We start from the raw sequence: 19980 nt of genomic DNA, 5'->3' as shown, positions 1-19980 counted from the left end.
TGTAAGTAGGGGTGCACACGGTATGCGTCAACTTGACTACCTGTAGAAGAACTAAAATATTTTATAGAGTTTTAGGAAAAAAAAAGTTAAATAAAAATATTATTAAGTTAAAAATTGTTAGAATATAATTTTTTAATATTATTTTTATTTTACGATTTGAAAATTTTGAATTGTTTTTTTTATGTTTTGTTTGGAAAATTGTAATATAGGTAATGATCAGATAAAAAAAAATTAAAAATTTGAAATTGAAAAGTATTTATATTTATGGTGTTTAGATATTGAGATGAGATATAATGAAATAAACGAGAAAGAAGCATCTCTATCCAAACCAGGTAAAATTAAAAGAGAAGAAAATAACTCATAGAATAATATAAATGTTTTAAATAAGATAAATGATATTTATGCGTATTCTTTTTAAAAAAATAAGTAAATCTAAAATTTAAATAAAAATATTATTTTTAATAATAAATCTCTCTGTTTTTTTTTAAATATGCGGAACTTGTAAGACTATCTCTTTTTTTTTTTTTAACTATCTTAATACACTATCTAGCATTTTTCTTAGGTTTCGTTGGATGCTTAATTCTTCTCAATTCATTATTATAATTTTTTTAAATTTTAACATAAAATATAATAAATAGTTTAATTTTTTCAAATTTTAAAATAATAATAATATTAAAAAATAATATTTTAACAATATTTTATCATCTCAACTTAACTCAACTCACTTCAACATCTAAACACAACGTTAAATTCTTTGTAGCGAGAGATTTCCATTATTCTTTTAAGCAATGCAATAGAGAGTGCGCAGGCTTTGATAGAATCACATTGAGTAGCACAAATACGGTCAGGCCACTCATCTTCTGAACCCGCAATTCCCACGTACACGTACACGCGGCACGCAATCCCTTTCCGTGCCTCAAAGCCAGAGTAGGATCTCTCTCTATCTCTGTGTCTGTCTGATATCCTCCACCCGCTATGGATGCCCTCCTATACACCCAAACCTCCATGGCCAAGCGCCCCTGCCCCTGCCCCTCCCAGATCCCTTTGCTCCAATCAACACCGCCTCCCGACCACATGGACCGCCTCCTCGAATCTTTCCTTGCCCTATCCGACTCCCAATCTTCGTCTTCGTCTTCGTCTTCCTCATTCTCCATCGACCTCTCCTTCGATCGTCTTCTCGAGTCCCGGGCCTCCAGCGACGTGGATCAGAAACTTCTCATCGACCGCGCCCTCCAGTTAGGCTCCGACCTCCTCGAGGCCGCCAAGCGCTCCGCGCGAAAGCATGCCTCCAAGCACAACTCCCTTGCCTGGGCCCTCCCTCCCGACCTCACCATCAAGGTATGTCCTCTTAATCCCTCGCGATATTTCTTTAAAATTCTGTCAGTTTCGTGGTTGGATTTAGCGTTGCTGCATATTGCTTGAAGTACAGTTTATCTCGGTTCTGCGAAATGGGGTGTTTAAATGATGGTGGTTCTAGCTAATCGGGGATCTGTATGTAACTCTTTCGTATTTTTTTAATTTCTAGCTTTTATTTTTGGCTGAATTCTTCGGATGGACATGTTGCTTTTGATAAACTTTTCAAATGTGGATTTTGGATGGAATTCGTGATGATAATGATTAATGTAGGTACTTTTGATGTGCCTTTAGTGATCGATTAATCAGCAGCTTTCCCATATGTATTTGTTTTCTTGTTCGATTCCGTTGCCATTCAGTGTTGGAATTGTTCATTATGTGTGTTTGATACGCTTCATTTACGTGATGGTAATAGTCATTCATTGTTAATTAAAAAATGTGAAATGTATGTCTCATACCTTTACCAAAGAACATGCGCCATCTGAGTGAATGTTTCATGGTGATGTAGGTCTTTTCCATGCTTGATACACAAAGCCTATGCTATGCCGCAGCTACTTGTTCGTTGTTCAACAAGTGTGCCAGGGATCCTTCATGCTACGCTGACATTGACTTGACAACAGTTGTCCCAAAGGTTAACAATGCAGTTGTGTCCACAATGATTCACCGTGCTGCAAAATCTCTCCGGTAAGAAATTTGCTGCAAAGGAATATTTCATGATTTTGGATATGTATTTTCCGCTGATGTAAATCTTTGTCTCATCTAGTATGTTATCCTCTTTCCTGGGTTTTAATTGTCATGTCAAATTATTTAACAAGTACTTATGTATTTTTTAATCATGGCTAAAGCATGGTAAACTGATTAATTTTTTCGTGTCAACGATTAATTATTTAAGCCATGCTTAACTTTCTCACATATATAAACTGAATTAAGCTGTACAATACTTCAGCTAATATGAGGGTAAACCATTCGCAGTTTGCTTGCAGATGGATTGAGTTACTTGGTTAATCCACCTTATTGCATGGCTGCCTGTATATCTACTCCCAGTCCCTTCATCCTCTAACAGAAAATGGGAAACCCAGAATTGCAATATCTTTTGATTTATGCTTCTGCCTTGTTTTTAGGTTCTGCTATGTTTGAAATTAGGTTCTGTTTGTTGATACCCATCGAGGGTTATAGAAAGCTCCATGTGCAACCAACTGACTATGAAAGCTTTTTGATCAATAAGCTGTTCATCTCCCTGAATGCTTTATTAATTCATTGTGATGTGGTAGTATCTTTTATGTAATTACGAGTTTTTTCATAGTCTCTTTTAAATTATTCAGGTCTCTTAAGCTTGGCATAGTTCCAGGCCCAACAGTGACACCTGGATCCTGTCAGCCATTGGTTTATACCATAAAAAATTCTGTGGATGTGTCTAACTTTTCATGGAATGATAAAAGATCGAGACAAGGGAGGGAGTCTTCAATTCTTACTAGATCCTGTTTGAGCCCATTAGTTGGTGATAATGCAGCTCCAGGGTACTGCTGAATCATTACACTTGAAAATTTGTTGTTTGTAGGTGTTTTATTTTGTTCTTAACATTATCTTTTCATATTTAAAGGACTCTTTTGAGAGTGTTGCATCTTTACAATATTGAAAGAATGGATAACACATCACTTTGTGGGGCATTGTCGGCTTGTCCATCTCTCCTTGATCTGGAAATTGTTGGCCTGTAAGTTTTTTTTTTTTTTTTTTTGAGCTAACACGTGCTTTTTTTATTTGTGCTGGTTTAAGCTCTTGTTCTGAATTTCGTTGGCTTGTAGATTTCTCTGAGCCAACTTTTTCTTCTCCACATTCCTCTTGGTTTTAACACACTATAAAGAAAATGCTTGAGCATCAGTCTCTAGTAAATAGTATGAATCCAATGTTGTTAGAATGTAGGGAGATACATATGGGCATGTATGCAGTTAGCCTTTTATTTATAAACAAGTTGGTTGCATTGGATGCTGAATATATACATTTTTGTGTAATTTCATCTGCATTTTGTTCTATCTTGGACTACAGTCTGTTGGTTTTTGTAATGGCTTGCTTTTGATGGTGTTCATTCTGATCTTCAGTACATATATGGGTCAATCGATTTCTCTTCAGTACATATAGGGGTCAATCGATTTCTTTATCACTTTGTTTATTTATTTTAACTGGGAGTCCAACACAGCGGAGTTTTGCAAAGTAGCATCAATGCTTGGCCTGCCTATTACTTCTCCAAAAATTTATACTCATTTGTTTTAGTTCTTTATCACTTACCAATAGGAATTCCTCTCTTCAAATCTCAGTTAAAGAATACAAGTTTATATTAGATTCTCTAAAGAAATGTTTTCTTTTATTAGTTTGTGATCATAACAATTGCTATGAGTCCAATCTCTTGTCCTATACAAACCACACATGCATTTTCTTATTTTCTTTTTAATAAACTTTTCTTCTTCGCCTGTAATGGTTTTCCTTTTGAATTGACTAGTCATGTTGAATTGAGGCAAACATTGATGTCAGTGAGTGCAAACTGCCACTTAATGGAGCGGCTGTTCTTTGAGTCTTCAAAAATAGGTGTAGTATCCCTTTCATCAGCATGCCCTATTATCATGCTATAAAAAGTTGTTCTGATTATCGTGTGTTTTCTGAACTTCAGGCAGGGATGACAGTTTAAAATCGGCAACCTGCATTGATCTTGTAAACAATTGTCCGCATCTATCTTCATTGGCGCTGAGAGGGTTTAAGCTCCATGATTATAAAGTTCGCATACTTGTTAAGGTATATTCTTTGGCAATTTGAGAATTAAAGACGTGGCAACTATTTGGTTTGTCTGATTTTACAGGGGAATTTTTATTTATAATAATAAATCTGTGTTGCAAATTTCCTCGCCAAGTAGGACTTAATTTTTGTGATAGGTAAAAGAAGATTTTATTAACTCAAGTAAATGGGCAAAGCCCAAGTACACAAAATGTATACACAGAGCAAAGCGGGTGTGTTTGGCTGTTGAAATCAACTCAACTCATCTCAAACCAATCATTAATGGGACCCACTACTTTTTCAATTTCCCATAAAAAAGTTAAGCCCATATCAACCTACTTCAATATTCAAACACATATCTCAACCTATTTACTTTCAAACACATCTCAATGGGACCCACAAAATACTACCATTCACAGATCAACTCAGATCATCTGAGATCACCTCAGCATTCAAACGCAACCTAAATTGCTGCTTTAGTTTAATGTTGTAAGTCCTGTAAAGGCCTTAGTATTGTGTTGTACTGTATTAGAAGCAAGTCATTACTATAGCTATAGTAGTCTTGCATACAAGGGCTTCAGACTTATCCCTTGCTTTGAAATGAAATTTACACCCTTAATCCATTGGTTGGATGTATCATGTTTAATGTTTACTGCATAGTTTCCATTGGTTGGATGTTTACTGTATGTGCAGGGATTTCGGAAGCTAAGATATGTTGATTTTTCGACATCGTACTCGATCACTGGAGCATTTTTAAGGTTGGTTTGTCGTCTCTGGACAAGATATTTTGAGAAGCATTCTCAATTTCCTCTATTTGAAGTATCTTTTTTTACATGCTCTATCTCATTTGATAAGCCAATTTGTAATACTTAGGAACCTTGGGAGCAGCGTGGGTGGGAATTTACTTGAGGTCTTGATTTTACGGGACTGCATGCATCTCAAAGAGGCACTATGATCTCTCCCTCTTCTCTCTTTCCCTCCCTCTCCTCCCCCCCTCCCTAACATTAAATTGTTGTGTGCAGGTAGAAGTTGCTCGTATTGTAACAGCAGTTCTTGCAGGGGATTTTAGGAGCCTCAGACATCTTGTGAGTGGAATCAAAGTTGATAATAACCTCTCTATGTCAATGGGATTTTGAAATTATGGCTTGATGATTTCTCTCTCTTCTAATTTTGAGTACTGCCTCATATAGGACATATCCAATAAGGAAGGTTTAGCTTCTGAGGGTGACTGGTATGAAAGATGCTACAAGTCTAGGTAATGGTCTCTACCTTCTGGAATTCCTATGTTCGGATTATGTTACTTTATTTATAAATTAATGTGGTTTTATATTCTGTAGTGTCATTCCTATAAAGCAGGTTTTGGCAGAAAGGCCTGATATGTGTTTTCTGGCTGAGTTTCCAACCGAAGGAAGGTTGGTTTAGTCTTCTTAATTCTGGTTTCTGAAATGGAATGTTTTTTCTTTTGGAACCATAAGAGTGTTTTTTCTTTTTTTTTGGAATCATAACAGTCTTGGGTTTTTGGATTGTTGCAGTTACATTGATATTGATCAAATGCTTGACAGTGGGCAAGATAGTGAAATCAGTTTGCCATCACAGTTCAGCAGTCATACATCAGATGCTTCAATTTTTATGAGTTCGTCTGAGAGCAGCTACAACAGTGATCAAGGTAGTGGCAATGAGGATGGTCGTGATGCCGGTTATGTTATTTATGAAGAAAGCTCTGATGAGGTGGACTTTCTGATGCTGTAGGAGAGATACTCATTGTATGGCAGGGGATAGAAATTTGTTTGCCAGTAAATGGATTGGGTAAGGATCCCTGTCTCTTTTTCCTGCCTTATCATGAAAAATATGGACTCTAATCTAAGAGGTTGGGATTGGTGTTTAGTACTATTTGCAAGTTTACAACTCTGTTAGCTGCCCAACTTATTGATCGGATTAGAATCGCATTTTAAATAGGACCTTCTAGTTTCCCATGCTCAATTGACAACAGATGTAACCTATGAAAAAAAATGTACAATAGATGTAATTTAGGAAATGCTTATTGAGGATTAAAGACTTTTTTTTAAAATTAAAAGTGCCATGTCTGACATGTAACACATTGGGGTGTGTTGGAGCACAATTCTTGCAAGTTGGTCGCTAGTCAGGAGTTGCTTAAAACCATTGTATGCCATTTAAGTAGCAGATAATAATTGTCACCGCCCCATTGTTCAGGATATGTGTGCTTTAATTACATACGATATGGTTTGATAAATTAAACTGCAGCTATTTCTTGTATGTATGTACATAGCGTTTATAAAATGTTACAGTACTTACATGAGCTTGTGCTTTCTCTAACAGTGTGCTCTTACATACTTCAATAACTTGAGGGAGGCTTTTACTGAGTGCAAGCTGTGGTGACACTGACCAACTAACCATTGGATCATGGGGGGTCTGATGGAAGTGTTTTGTAGATTGTAGATTCCATTACAAAATGAATTGAAGCTTGTTAGAAAGGACTCTTGTTTCAGATTCAGAATAATTTCAGGATAAGCCGGTGAAGAGTTTAAGCACCCCTTGATCCATGAATCGGTATATCTGGGTATTGTCATTGTTCTAACTGATGGTGTACTACTACTATTAAGATCTTATTGTAAGATGTGGAATATTGTGAGCAGAATTATGATTCTTGTTATAACACTGTAATGCAATGTATTATCCTGCCTGAGTTTTCAGAATTAAGATGAAATACTGCATGGTCTCCTTGAAAAGTGAGGAACAGGTTACAGGATATGAAGAAGAAATATTAGTGCCAGTAGTACGTACTTTTAGCTTTAATTTCAATTTATTAATGCAGTCCAGTTTCATATGATCAGCATGGAATTAAGTTAATTTATAATGTACGATGTCTACCATTTTATTGTATTTAAAGTTGATAATATAAATTCACATTAAGCTCTTCATGGACAATTTCAGCTTATCCACAAGTTTAACCAAGGTATTAGGCTCGCTTATTAAACTCATATAATTTTTATTTATTGGTTTTTTTTTAACTTTTTAATGAAAACATAATATTTAAAATATAGGAGATAATCATATTTGTAATGCAATATATATCAATATATGTCGTTTAAATGCTTATAAATAAAAGTCTTGATATAGACAGTTGCGTTTGGATAAGTGATTTCAGATAATCAAAGATGATTTGTGAATAATAATATTTTGTAAATTCTATTGAGATGTGTTTGAATGTAAATAGGTTGATATATGTGTTTAAATGTATGAGTTAGATTGAGATAAATTTAATTTTTTGTTATAGAAAATTAAAAAAGTAGTAGGTCTCATCAATAATTAGTTTAAGATGAGTTGAGATCACTTTGACGACCAAACATATAGCTGTACATGTAAATTGTATAAAGATGTTTTCATAACTCAAAACCAGTGCCTTAATATTTGTAGATAAAATTATATGTTATAGTATAAATAAGAACCTACCGAGTTTAGATTCATATATGAGTTGAGATGGTTTTAGATAAGTTGAATAAAATATTATTAAAATATTATTTTTTAATATTATTATTGTTTTGAGATTTAAAAAAGTTGAATTATTTATTATATTTTGTGTGAGAATTTAAAAAAAATTGTAATGATGAAATGAGATAAGTTAAAGTGAGTTTCCAATCCAAACAAAGGCTAAATATAAAATAAGTTATTTCATTAATCTTTAGTAACTTAGTAAGCTGTTAAATATATTAACGATGCCATGTGTCACGTGCTTGAAGAAATTTTAAAAAATCATGACTATAAAATTTAGAATTAATTTTATAAAACACGAAGTATGATCTTAAACTTAAAAAAACTAAAATTGTTAACAAAAATGTACTAACCTTGCTGGAAAAAAAAAATGGGTCAATTTTTTTTGTTTGGTCTAAACAAACAGTTCTGGAATGAGATACAACTAGGGATGCTACCTACTTCACTGTCCCCCGCCCCCGCATGAGCGGGTTGGTGGTTTCTCGGCCCGCACAAATGGGTCATTGGCTCATTCTGGGCCCAAAATGGCTAAGAAAACAATGTAATGGACCAAAACTGGTCAAGAACCTGTTTGTGGACCATTTTGAGCCAGAATTTAACTAAAAAAATACAAAATAATAAAAAATAATTTACAATAATAGAAATGATTAATTATATACTACTAAGTTGTAACTATTAACTAATAATCATAACTAAACTATTACATTGATAAATTTTCTAAAAACATTATAAATTGTACTATTGTAACAACATTACAATTAACTAATTAAGTAAATTAACAAAAGATTAACATTTCAACCGAATTTGGGGTGGCCATGGTGGTAGAAAAGTTAGTGAGTTATGCTAACTGCTATGAGACTGTGAGAATCGAGACCATAAAATTTGAAACATTAATAATTTAAAAGGAAAATAAATTAGAATTATAAACATGAAACAAAAATTAAAAATTAAAACATATATTTGAAATGTAAAAATTACAAATATTAAAGTACTAACCAAAATAAGATTGAGTCATTGGGATTAAGGTTCCTTAGGGTTAGGATTCAGCATATGATACTAAGATTATAAAAGCTAAAAAAAGTACAAGTAAAATAATTAGATACCACCAGTTATATAAATATAAAAACAATTAAGGGACAAATTGACAAATCAATGACAAATGACAATGGTGGGTCCAATATACACGAAGTCATACTGTAGCGGAAGTAGTCATAGACGTCGTCTCATGTATCACTATAACAATTAAATTTAAAATTAATAACGATTAAACGAATATAAATAAATTAAAATAATAAAATAAAATCCACGATTACCAGATTCAACCGATTGATCAAGGTGGCTCCCAAAATTTCTCTTACTTTATTTTGTTAAATTCATCCTTTACGCCTAATAATCACTATCTTTGTAATATGATCATTAAAATAAATTAAAATAAACCAATGATTCCCCTCATCTCTCGAGTCTAGAAAACTTGTCACATGACCAATAGCCCAATAACATAATTAAGAGAACCCTTAAACTAATTTAGAGTTCTAATCTAAAATCTTAGAGAATTTCAAATTCACAATTTAAAAATTACAATCATAAAAACACATGCACAATTCAATCCTCCACAACATATAATTCACAATCTCATCCTCCAACTCCTCAATTTAATCTCATCCTCCATAACTCAAAAAAAAAAAAAAAACATATATTAGACGGTGCATGTGAATTGGGAACGGGGAACTTACCTTTGGCGACAGACTAGGCACAGACGGATGAACAGCGATGGAGAATGGCTTGAGTTCTCACGACGTGCGATGGATGAATGGAGCAGGAGAGAGAGCGGCGACTATGAGGGTTACTGGATTAGAGAAATGAGAGAGAGAGAGAGAGAGAGAGAGAGAGAGAGAGAGAGAGAGAGGAACTTAAAGGAAATACCCCAATAAAAAAGGGCGTCGTTTTGATGACCGAGGTATTTTTTTTTTTTATAAATTTATAGTATATTATATAAATATATATTATATATTTATATAAGTTGGGGCGGAGATTTGCGGGGCAGGGGTTGAGCCCATCCCGCCCTCATTGGGGGGCGCCAAATGCGGATGGGGCCACCCGCCCCTCGCATCTAGCGAACGGGGGTCCTCCCTGCCCATGCGGGGGTGGATGTGGGGATTTGAAAAAAAATTGAGAAAAAGTTAAATAAAAAATATTATAAAGTGAAAATATTATTATAATATAGTTTTTTAACATTATTTTTGTTTTGAGATTTGAAAAAGTTGAATTGTTTTTTATTATTTGCTTGAAAGTTTAAAAATATTTGTATTTAAGTAATATTTAGAAATAAGATAAAATAAAATGAGATGAGATGATAATTTTAGAATAGAAACTTTTTTCAAATAAGCCCCTGCTCTCGTTGAAATGGGTTTGATAACTCTGATAATCAATCCATGCAAGGGACAAGATTTTATTAAATATAAACGTACTATTCCTTAGTTAATTTATATTTACTTTTTTTAAGAATTTATAAAGTAATACTATATATACTTATAATTTTATTTATAATTTTATGTGTAAGACCTATTTTATTAGTTTTCTTTCTAAATTCAAATTTTTAAATTTTAAATTTCACAATTTTCAACATATCAATAACTGACATATCAGTATGTATTGTTATGTGAGTAAATATTTTAAGTACAAAGAACATTTTCCTTACTTTATTATAGTTACAAACTATAATTGAAACATTGATATATTTTATGATAATTAATTTAACATATTTTAACTTCAATAATATATTGTTTTATCTGAATGTGTGTGCGCGCGCGCTTGCGTGTATATATATATTAGGGTAATGATATCCTTACATATTCTTTACAACTATTTTATTATTCAGTTATTTATTTTTTTCTTTTGCTTTTTGAATCTGGATTAAAAATTTCAAAATATAGCCTATTGCATAATTTAGAAGAAAATAAATTCAATCAACTACGTAATCATGTAAATTAATTAAAAATAAATTTAATTTTATAAAAATTGACACAAAGAGCAAAAAATTGTCAATTTTATAAAATTGAATTTATTTTTAATTAATTTCATAATTATGTTAGTTGACTGAATCTATTTTCTTTTAAATTATGAAAGAATGTCATATTCTGAGATTTTTAATCCAGATTTAAAAAGCAAAAGAAAAACAAAAAAAAATAGTAAAACAATAGTAAAGAATGTGTAAGGATTTCATTATCCTATACTTATCCCTTCACAGCTTTGGGAATTAGAGCATTCTTATTAGATTATGCAAATGCTAATCCAATGTGGTGTTTGGCTAATAGAGTATCAAAATGTATTGTATTTAGGGGTGTAAATCGGTGGGTCCGGACCGGAGAACGGATCAACCAAATGCATGGTCGGTTTCGGTCCAAACACTACATAAATTTCGATCTTCGGTCAGTCTCGGGGTGGAGATTTCTCGGACCGGACCGGACAGACCGAATAAAAAATAAAAAATAAAAAAATATTATATATATTATTTATATAATAATTGTACAATTAACAATATAAAATTTTAAATATGTTATTAATACTTGTTAATATTCTATAAATTAACAATATTTTATATATTTTTTCATCTAACCTATCACTATTAACAATATAAAATTTTAAATATGTTATTAACACTTGTTAATATTCTATGAATTAACTAATATATAATATCAATTAGTTAATTATATAGTAATTATATAAATTAATAATGTAATTTTTATTTAATTTATTATCATTGACCATATAAAATATTTTTTTATTGAGTTTGTTACATAATCCACATTAATAAGTCACTTAATTTAATTTAGTATTTTAAATAATTTTTTTATTAATTGATTTAAAAAAATAGGCCAGACCGAATGGATCGACCGGACCGATAACTACCGGTCCGGTCCGGACCGGACCGGACCGGATCAACAGGTTTACACCCCTAGTTGTATTAGATTATACAAATATAAAAGGGGATGACTTTTTGCTATAGTAAATTAGTGTTATGGGTTAAATTTGATAATTACTGTAGTATGGCGAAAAAGAATAAAAAATATTTTATTCCTTACTTCCTATCATGATTTGGTTGGAGCAATTTTTCGAGGGCAAGGTAAAATATAATAAAATTAAATAATTTTAAAATTTTAGAAAAATAAATTAATAAATTAATATTATTATATAAAGAATATATAAATAATAGAATATAAAAATTAGATATGAATGAAATAGGTAAAGAAAAATTCATATCATATTAGCTTTGCTATCCCAACGGCAGTGCCTTTAGGAAAGAATATCACGAGCTAGACTGAAGAAACTTGCAAATGTAAATGTTAAGGGGAAGGTCCGAGGAATAAACACCGCCATGGCCAGTGGTACACCCTACAAACCCTACCGCCACCTCAAAACCCTCACCGCCCACACACGTGCCGTCTCGTGCGTTAAGTTCTCCAACGATGGCACCCTCTTGGCCTCGGCCTCCCTTGACAAAACGGTGATCGTGTGGTCCTCCCAAACTCTCTCCCTCGTCCACCGCCTCGTCGGTCATTCCGACGGGGTCTCCGACCTCGCCTGGTCCTCCGACTCCCACTACATCTGCTCCGCCTCCGATGACCGCACCCTCCGAATCTGGGACGCACGAGCCGCCGCTACCGAGTCGGCGCACGTGAAGACTCTGAGGGGTCACTCCGATTTTGTATTCTGTGTCAACTTCAGCCCGCAGTCGAACCTCATCGTGTCCGGGTCATTCGACGAGACGATTCGCATATGGGAGGTCAAGACCGGCAGATGCCTCCACGCAATCCGGGCCCACTCCATGCCTGTAACGTCCGTACACTTCAACCGGGACGGTTCGCTTATCGTCTCCGCTAGCCACGACGGCACCTGCAAGATCTGGGACTCCTCCACGGCCACGCTTCTCAAGACGCTCATCGACGACAAGGTCCCCGCCGTGTCGTTCGCCAAGTTCTCACCCAACGGCAAGTTCATTCTCGTCGCCACGCTCAACGACACCCTTGTAAGTTTTATTTTTCTTTTTTAACCGGAATAATAGATTTTTTAATGCATCATAACACATTTCATTTGATCAATTGGATGAGATTTTCCGACTCTTTGTGTGGTTTGTAAAGGCTAGATTGAACTGGTAGGGGGTTATGAAACATATACATACATATATATATATATATATATAGACTGTTTAAGAGCTCAACCGAGTAAATTTAATGGAAACGGTTAGATCATGGACGGGACCTGGAATACCAATGAGTTCTTGGGGTTTACTGGCACAACTCGACTGTCTCTAGCAATAATGGATAATTCAGTTTGGGTTTAGTAGCTTTTTAGCTGAGGACTTATGCGACTTCTCAACTCTCCCTCGTAATTATGGGTAATTCAGTTTGGGTTTTCGCTAATTTTAAACTAAGGACATCTTGATATGTGACTTGGTTTAGAACCAGGTTGTAATTAGGGTTGGGCACCAAGCCCCTCACATCTGTTCTCGGCTATTATTCTTTATTCACACCAGGTGTCCAAGAACCAAGTCCCAACTAATCCCTGGGTGCGTAGGCCCTCGGAAAGGAGTTTCCCCGAAGTGCACCTCTGGTAGTTCAATGGGAAATTCTCTCGGTCCAATGACCCATAGAAAGAGGATTCAAACCTTAGACCTAAAGGGAGCATACCACCAAGACCAAGGCCCTTACCACTTGAACCAACCCCTAGGGATTCTTGGCCGTTTCTGATGAACCATGACTACCACAAATGTCCAGTTAGGGGCAGTTACTGAACTGCACCAATAACAGGTGCTGTTTGCTTGTTGGTGGGCTAGTAAGTTTGAGGTGGTGTGAGAGGGGTGCAAGGGATCATATATGGTTTTTTTTCTTGATAAGTAAGAGATCAATCGGTTGTTATCTTCTCTTACATTTTCTAATGTTTCCAAACAGAATACAATATCCTAATCCCCAAAACTTTTATGGAGTTGAAAATTTTTAAGGACTCCAGTTAACACCTACAGAGGGTGTGTTTTAATAATCACAACGAAATAATTACCAATTTAAAAGTTATGCAACCACACAAAATCATTGAATTTCAAAGAAAACAAAAATAATCAAGACAAATTTGGTGACGAAGTGGAAGATATTTGAAGAACTTCTCAAAAGCAAAACTACTCAAGGGCAGCCAACCCAAAGAAAAACAATTCACTAGAAGAAGTCAGTTTTAAAAATAATTCCACTTACAACTAGGGCTGGGTAGTGGGGGGCACTACCTGGACCGTCTGCCCAGCCCATAGGGCACTGGGCTGGCAGCCTGCTAGTTATCCTGGGCCAGGCAGGCGTGGTTAAAACAAAAATATATATGGGATTCACCCGCCCAATTTTTGCCTGCCTGCCCGTATACCCTATATATAAAAATAAAAAAAAAACCCCCTAATCCACTGATCACTTCAGCCCTCTTATTTTCAAGAAGACCCCCTAATCCACCAATCACTTCAGCCCCCTTATTTTTTCTTCCTTCTCCTTCCATTTGTTCCTCTTATTTTTTCTTCTTTCTCCTTCCCTACATTCTTCTTCTTCTTCTCTTCTCCTTCTTCTCCTCCTTTTTCTTCTTCCTCTCTAAAAGGGAGACCCACGGCGTGCGGTCATGGGTCTCATGCTGAAGGAAGAGACCCACTTTCACGCACCATGGGTCTTGTCCTGAAAGTTTGCAGATCTATCGTCTCTTCTTCTTCTTCTTTTTCTTGTTTTGGATCTGTTTATACCTTTTGGAGCTGTGTATATTTGTTTAGATCTATGGATTTGCTTTTGGGTCTCTATTTTTAGGGTGTATTTGCCTATTTGAGGTTTGGGATGCAGAGGCTGGATGGTGGGGTGGAATTTTTTTTTTTTTTTTTTTTGATAATTTGGGGTGGGGGGGGGCATGAAAAATATGCCTGCCCATTCGGCAAGGGCAGTCGGGAGGTTGAGCAGGGTTGGGGGCGGGGTGGAAGATTGCGACCTTCCCAAGTGGGGCCAAGGGTTGGGTGAAACCCTACTTACCCCCTTGTAACAAACTGTCTTTGCATTAGATAAACATCCCACTTATCTACTAATGCAGCAGCTCCATACTTCTGGGTAAATGCATCTCTTTGAACTCCGATGGTTTCTTCTCAGATTATGAACGAGAACTTTGTATGGTTTAAGAATTAGACTAATCTCTCAGTGTAACATTCATAACCTTTTAATTTTGTTCACTATAATTTTGACATTCACCCCGATATGCCTATGGTGGTGTCTTTGAGGGGAGAGGAAGGATATAGAAGCTTTGAAGATCATGAGCAGTAAAGGTCTCATTCATAGCTAATGAGGCAAGATATTCATAATTAAAAGCTTCTTCTTCTAAGTTATCATTGGTCTCTTCCTTACTAGACATCAAAGCTAGAGATTTTTTCTTTGGCTTTGGCAAAGTAAGCTTATATGTTTGAAAATAACCAACAATCTCTTCAACCCTCATGGTGTCAAGGTCCTTCCTTTCCTCGATAGTTGTGACCTTAGGTTTGAAGCTCTGGTAGAGACCTCATGATTTTTCTGACAAACGAAGTTTTCTCATCATGATTAAAACTAGAATTGACAATTTCATTCAACTGAGCATAAAATTCATCAAAGAGAGAAAAAAAGCATGTTTTGACGCAAAAAATTGCCAACACAAAATAAAACCTAACAATAAAGGGGAAAAAAAGCTAGCCCAAAACTGTTATTGATAAAAAAAAAATGAGGCTCGCCTGCTTCACTAGCTCGGATTAAAGAGATAAAGAAAATAGCAAGCAAAACATTACAATCCTCAAACTTCAAAACCCAAAAAATAGTAAGTCACTGACCTTTTTTTTCAAGAGGGAAGGGAGTGAAAGAGGGAGGCGGAGGCAAAGACAGATGGGGGTGACCATAATATCCTTTGGTTGAGTCAATATAAGTCGATTTTTGGACAACCAAAACAAACTGCCAGGTGATTTTGGTCAGTCTGGATTTAAGTCAGTCGGTGTAATACCTCAATTGTGTGAAAAGGGCATTGAATGGCATTTAACATTACCTAAGAGGAAGTAATTCTTGCTTTCTATAATGATTCTAAGAGCTTTGATTATAGCATTTACTGATTATTTTGGAGTATAAAGCCAACACACGGTTTGTGCTTTCCTTGAATCATTACAAATGTTATTGAAGCAATCCCCTATTAGAAGTGAGTGAATTTTGTGCCACTTACAAGTTACAACAGTATGGCTCGATGAGAATATTAGTGATTCAAAGGGGGGATTGTAATGCCATGAATTGAGTATGGTTCTTACATTGTTTGGAATAAGAAGCTTTTGCCTTTTATAATGTTTTCAAGGAACTCCAATTGTAACATCGACTAATTGTTTAGGAGTGCCAATTAGGTTGAGAGAACAGAAAACAAAGAACAGGGAAAATGGTGGCTTCAAATTCAATCCACCTTTCTAAAATATGCATTTGACAGTTATTCTCTCATGGGGTCTTTTTACGATTATGCTCTCTAACAAAGAGTAGAAGCCCACATGTGACTTGGGATTTCCTTGGATTGTTATAGTTGGCCAATTCGGTTTTAGGAAAGTTTTTTTATAGGTAATCAAGAAGTTTTATTCATAAGGAGAGAAGGCATAGCTCAAGTATATAGGAAGTATACATGAGAAGTACGTAACTAGGGTTTACATCTGAAAGGAGAAAATCATGGACATTTAGGCCCTGCTTGGTTTTACAGGCTATCTCATCTCATCTCAACATCTAAACATTATTCAAACACAAACATTTTTCAATTTTAAATTTTTAACTTTTTCATCTAATAATTACCTAATTATTACAATTTTCTCAAACTTTTCAACAAAACACAAAAAAAAATCAACTTTTTCAAATTTCAAAATAAAATTAATATTAAAAAATTATATTATAACGATATTTTAACTTTATAATATTTTTATTCAACTTTTTCTCTATTTCCCGAAATCTCATAAAACATCTTAACTCAAACTATGTCACTGCTATTCACAAACTATCTCACTATTATTCAGATATTTTTCATCTCATCTTATCTCATCTGTCTAACCAACAAGGCCTTAGTCCATTAAAATCAATGACCCTAGCAAAATAACTTTAAGCTCATCCATTGTCCTCTTGCGATCCTTGAAACTTCTATCATTTTTTTCCTACCATATGCACCAACACATAAATATAGGAGCCATTTTCCAGACTGATGCCACTTGTGGATTACCTTGGAAGCTTCTCCAACTTGCTAGAAAATCCACCAGTGTATGACACATGACCCATGGTAATCCAACTCCCTCAAAGAAATAATCCCACAAGGTCCTAGCCACCTCACAATATAAAAGCAGATGATCTATCGATTCCTTATTCTTCTTACACATGCAACACCAGTCTAAGATGATTACTCAATGTTTCCTCAGATTATCTGTAGTAAGAATCTTGTCCAAACAAAAAATATTGCTTTTAAATGAGCTTTTGTCTTCTATATATTCCTCCACGGAAAAGTGGTCATACCCTAGCTAGTTATAACTTGGTAGAATGATCTAACCATGAATCTACTGTTCTTGAAACGACTCTAGCTGATCTTGTCTAAGGTACCCTTAGTCACTCTTATTGAATACAGTAAAGGGAAGAACTCGACAATAACCTCTTAACTCCCAATCTTGTGCTACCCTAATGAAATCTACATTCCATTGAGGAGAGCCACGAGAGGGAACAAAGAGATCAACTACAACTGCATCCTTTGCTCGTACAACCACAAAAATGGTAGGGAATGTGTCTTTGAAGCTTTATTCGCCACACCATTTGTCGTACCAAATTTGACCCAAGAGCCGTCATCCACCACAATACGTGCATGTCTGGAGAAGATCTCCCAGCTCTTTCTAATGTTTTTCCACGAAAAGTGTTATAGACACAAAAAGATTATACAAAAGTAAACCTACAAACTGAGATGGTTTCATGTGATCCGTTAGATCTACTTTACAATAAAAGTAACTTTACAATCTAACATACCGCATCAAGCCATATCAGTTTGTAGGTTAATTTTTGTATAATTTCTTTATCGCTAAAGTATCTCTTTCCCCAAACCCACCCCATATGGTCCACGTACCTCATTTGAGCACCATCCTCCCCAAGCATCCCTGAATTTCAAATTTATAACCGTCTTCCATAGGCCCCCCTTCTTGTTGGTATTACACAACCATTTAAAAAAGTTGAGATTAAGTGTTTAATTATAAATCCCTAATCAGCACTCGATTCGATTATTCTATGTTTTTTTTTTTTTTTTTGTTTGTTTGAAAAGTGGAAAGATGGAAAGACAGATTGCATAATGTGGTGTCTTACTGGAGTGAGTTTCCCTTTTTTTCCAGTTTCAAATATACCATTTAATTTTTTCAATTCACCTATTATGAAATACCGTTTAATTCTTTTAATTATTGGTGCAGAAGTTGTGGAACTACTCGACTGGAAAGTTTTTGAAGATTTACGCGGGGCATGTGAATAGAGTTTACTGTATAACATCCACATTTTCTGTCACAAATGGGAAATACATTGTAAGTGGGTCAGAGGATCGCTGTGTTTATTTGTGGGATCTCCAGCAGAAAACTATGGTTCAGAAACTTGAAGGTCACTCTGATACTGTTATTTCTGTTACCTGTCACCCGACTGAGAACAAAATTGCTTCTGCTGGCCTTGATGGTGATAGAACTGTGAGGATTTGGGCTCAAGACTCATGATTTCCTTCGAAACCGTATGTGGATTGTATAAACCAACCTGGCTCTGTATACCAACTGTTGTGTCCCAGCCAAAAACAAATAATAATTTGGCACTTCAAAGGACCAGTCCTCCAAAATGCACGCAAGGCAATGAGCAAAAGGATTCAGATACTTTTATTAACGTAAATTGGATATTTAAATACAAAGACTCCATAATAACCGGACTAAAACTGATAACTATAATCCATTAATTAAGGAACACTAACCCACTACAACTGGATTGACAAACAAACCTTTCCTTTTGGGTCACTAAGCCCTTTATTCTTAAAGACCATGACAATAATCAACAAATAAATACATGTTTGTTGGACCACTAATAATAAACGGTATATGGAATAATAAATAAATAATAGATAAAATCATATCCCACCTCTAGAATTTCAGACAAGTGGTGGCTTAAGTGTGTATCATGAGCTGTTGAATTTCTTGAACAACTTTGACGGCTCCACATGCGTAAGGGTTATGACAAACCTCCCTTCTTTGAGAACCTTGTCCGCAAGGTTTTCAAATTTCTCCCTAAAATCAGCTAGGTCTTCCCGCGATGTGTCCTTAGTTGTCATGCTCGCCCATTTGATTAAGACCTCAATGACTGCTCTGCTTTCGCGACATCTGAGCCTTCTCTGCAAGAACTGCTTTGATGTGGTGTGGATTGAACCATTGGTGTATGTCGGGGGTAGCTATGGTTGAGGGAGAGAGGTGGTATTGAGACGTTTCTTGAGGCAAGAAACGTGGAAAATCGGATGAATCTTGGTCTCCGACAGTAGGTTGAGGCAGTATGCGACTTTGCTCACCTTAGCATCGATTTGAAAAGGGTAAAAAAAATAAAAAATAAAAAATTGTCAGGCTAGTTTTTTATTCTGCCATGTAGCTACCAAGAGTTGCCAGTAGGGTCTCAAACAAAGGTAAACCCATTCCCTTGTTTTGAAATTTCTTTTTGTTCGCTTCAAATTTGCAAATTTTTTCATTCTTTCTTGTGATTCCTTGAGATTATCCTTCAAAATGTTTAGCATTTCATCCCTGACGTGGAGGTTATCTTCTACGGCTTGGATTCGTGTTGTGCCTGGTGTGTAGTATGTACTAAAGGAGACGTGGGGGAGGAAACTCGTACACTGCTTCAAATGAGGTTGTTCGAGTTGAGGAATGCTCACTGGTGTTATACCCAAACTCAGCTAACGTCGACCACTTGCTCCATTCCTTGGATTTTTCTCCAGTGAAACGCTCTAGGTATCCTTCTAAACTTTGATTGACGGCCTCCATTTGTCCATCCGTTTGTGAATCGTGAACTGTGATGAGTTCCTTGTAGGTGAAATAGCTTAAACCAAAATTGAGAGGTGAAAACCGCATCACAATCACTTACTATGGATCTAGACATTCCGTAGAGTCACACAATGCCTTCCAAAAATGGTTTGCCACTGTGCTTGCTATGTAAGGGTGGTGGAGGGGAATAAAATGTGTGTACTTGGTTAGGCGATTCACCATATCCAAGATAACGCTTTTGCCATGGGAGATGAGGAGCTCCTCTACAAAATCCATACTAATGTCGTGCCATA

The 19980-nt window shown here is 35.4% G+C and overlaps 2 protein-coding genes across 2 annotated transcripts; both read left to right on the top strand.

The window, feature by feature from the left end:
- Window positions 1-805: 805 nt before the first annotated feature.
- LOC121260592 (F-box protein SKIP17-like) lies at window positions 806-6923 on the top strand. The gene is made up of 13 exons (XM_041162533.1): window positions 806-1338; window positions 1862-2037; window positions 2676-2870; window positions 2954-3064; window positions 3848-3933; window positions 4016-4137; window positions 4810-4874; window positions 4990-5062; window positions 5139-5201; window positions 5307-5371; window positions 5454-5528; window positions 5649-5922; window positions 6454-6923. The coding sequence occupies exons 1-12, from the start codon at window positions 976-978 to the stop codon at window positions 5863-5865; spliced, it is 1611 nt and encodes a 536-aa protein (XP_041018467.1). The 5' UTR covers window positions 806-975; the 3' UTR covers window positions 5866-5922; window positions 6454-6923.
- A 4959-nt stretch (window positions 6924-11882) lies between these two features.
- LOC121259855 (COMPASS-like H3K4 histone methylase component WDR5B) lies at window positions 11883-18439 on the top strand. Its single transcript, XM_041161647.1, has 2 exons — window positions 11883-12652; window positions 18101-18439. The coding sequence occupies exons 1-2, from the start codon at window positions 12002-12004 to the stop codon at window positions 18389-18391; spliced, it is 942 nt and encodes a 313-aa protein (XP_041017581.1). The 5' UTR covers window positions 11883-12001; the 3' UTR covers window positions 18392-18439.
- Window positions 18440-19980: the final 1541 nt, after the last annotated feature.

This window comes from Juglans microcarpa x Juglans regia, chromosome 4D (assembly GCF_004785595.1).
Source record: "Juglans microcarpa x Juglans regia isolate MS1-56 chromosome 4D, Jm3101_v1.0, whole genome shotgun sequence".
In the NCBI taxonomy this organism is placed as follows: Eukaryota; Viridiplantae; Streptophyta; class Magnoliopsida; order Fagales; family Juglandaceae; genus Juglans; species Juglans microcarpa x Juglans regia.
Note: the sequence above shows the minus strand (reverse complement) of the source record. Positions and strands in the feature narration are given on the sequence as shown.

Coding starts and splice junctions, on each gene's coding strand:
- LOC121260592 (XM_041162533.1), top strand. CDS start 976: ATGGATGCCCTCCTATACACCCAAACCTCCATGGCCAAGCGCCCCTGC. Junction 3,934..4,015: donor CTTTGAGTCTTCAAAAATAG/GTGTAGTATCCC, acceptor TCTGAACTTCAG/GCAGGGATGACAGTTTAAAA. Junction 4,138..4,809: donor AAGTTCGCATACTTGTTAAG/GTATATTCTTTG, acceptor CTGTATGTGCAG/GGATTTCGGAAGCTAAGATA.
- LOC121259855 (XM_041161647.1), top strand. CDS start 12,002: ATGGCCAGTGGTACACCCTACAAACCCTACCGCCACCTCAAAACCCTC. Junction 12,653..18,100: donor CCACGCTCAACGACACCCTT/GTAAGTTTTATT, acceptor TTATTGGTGCAG/AAGTTGTGGAACTACTCGAC.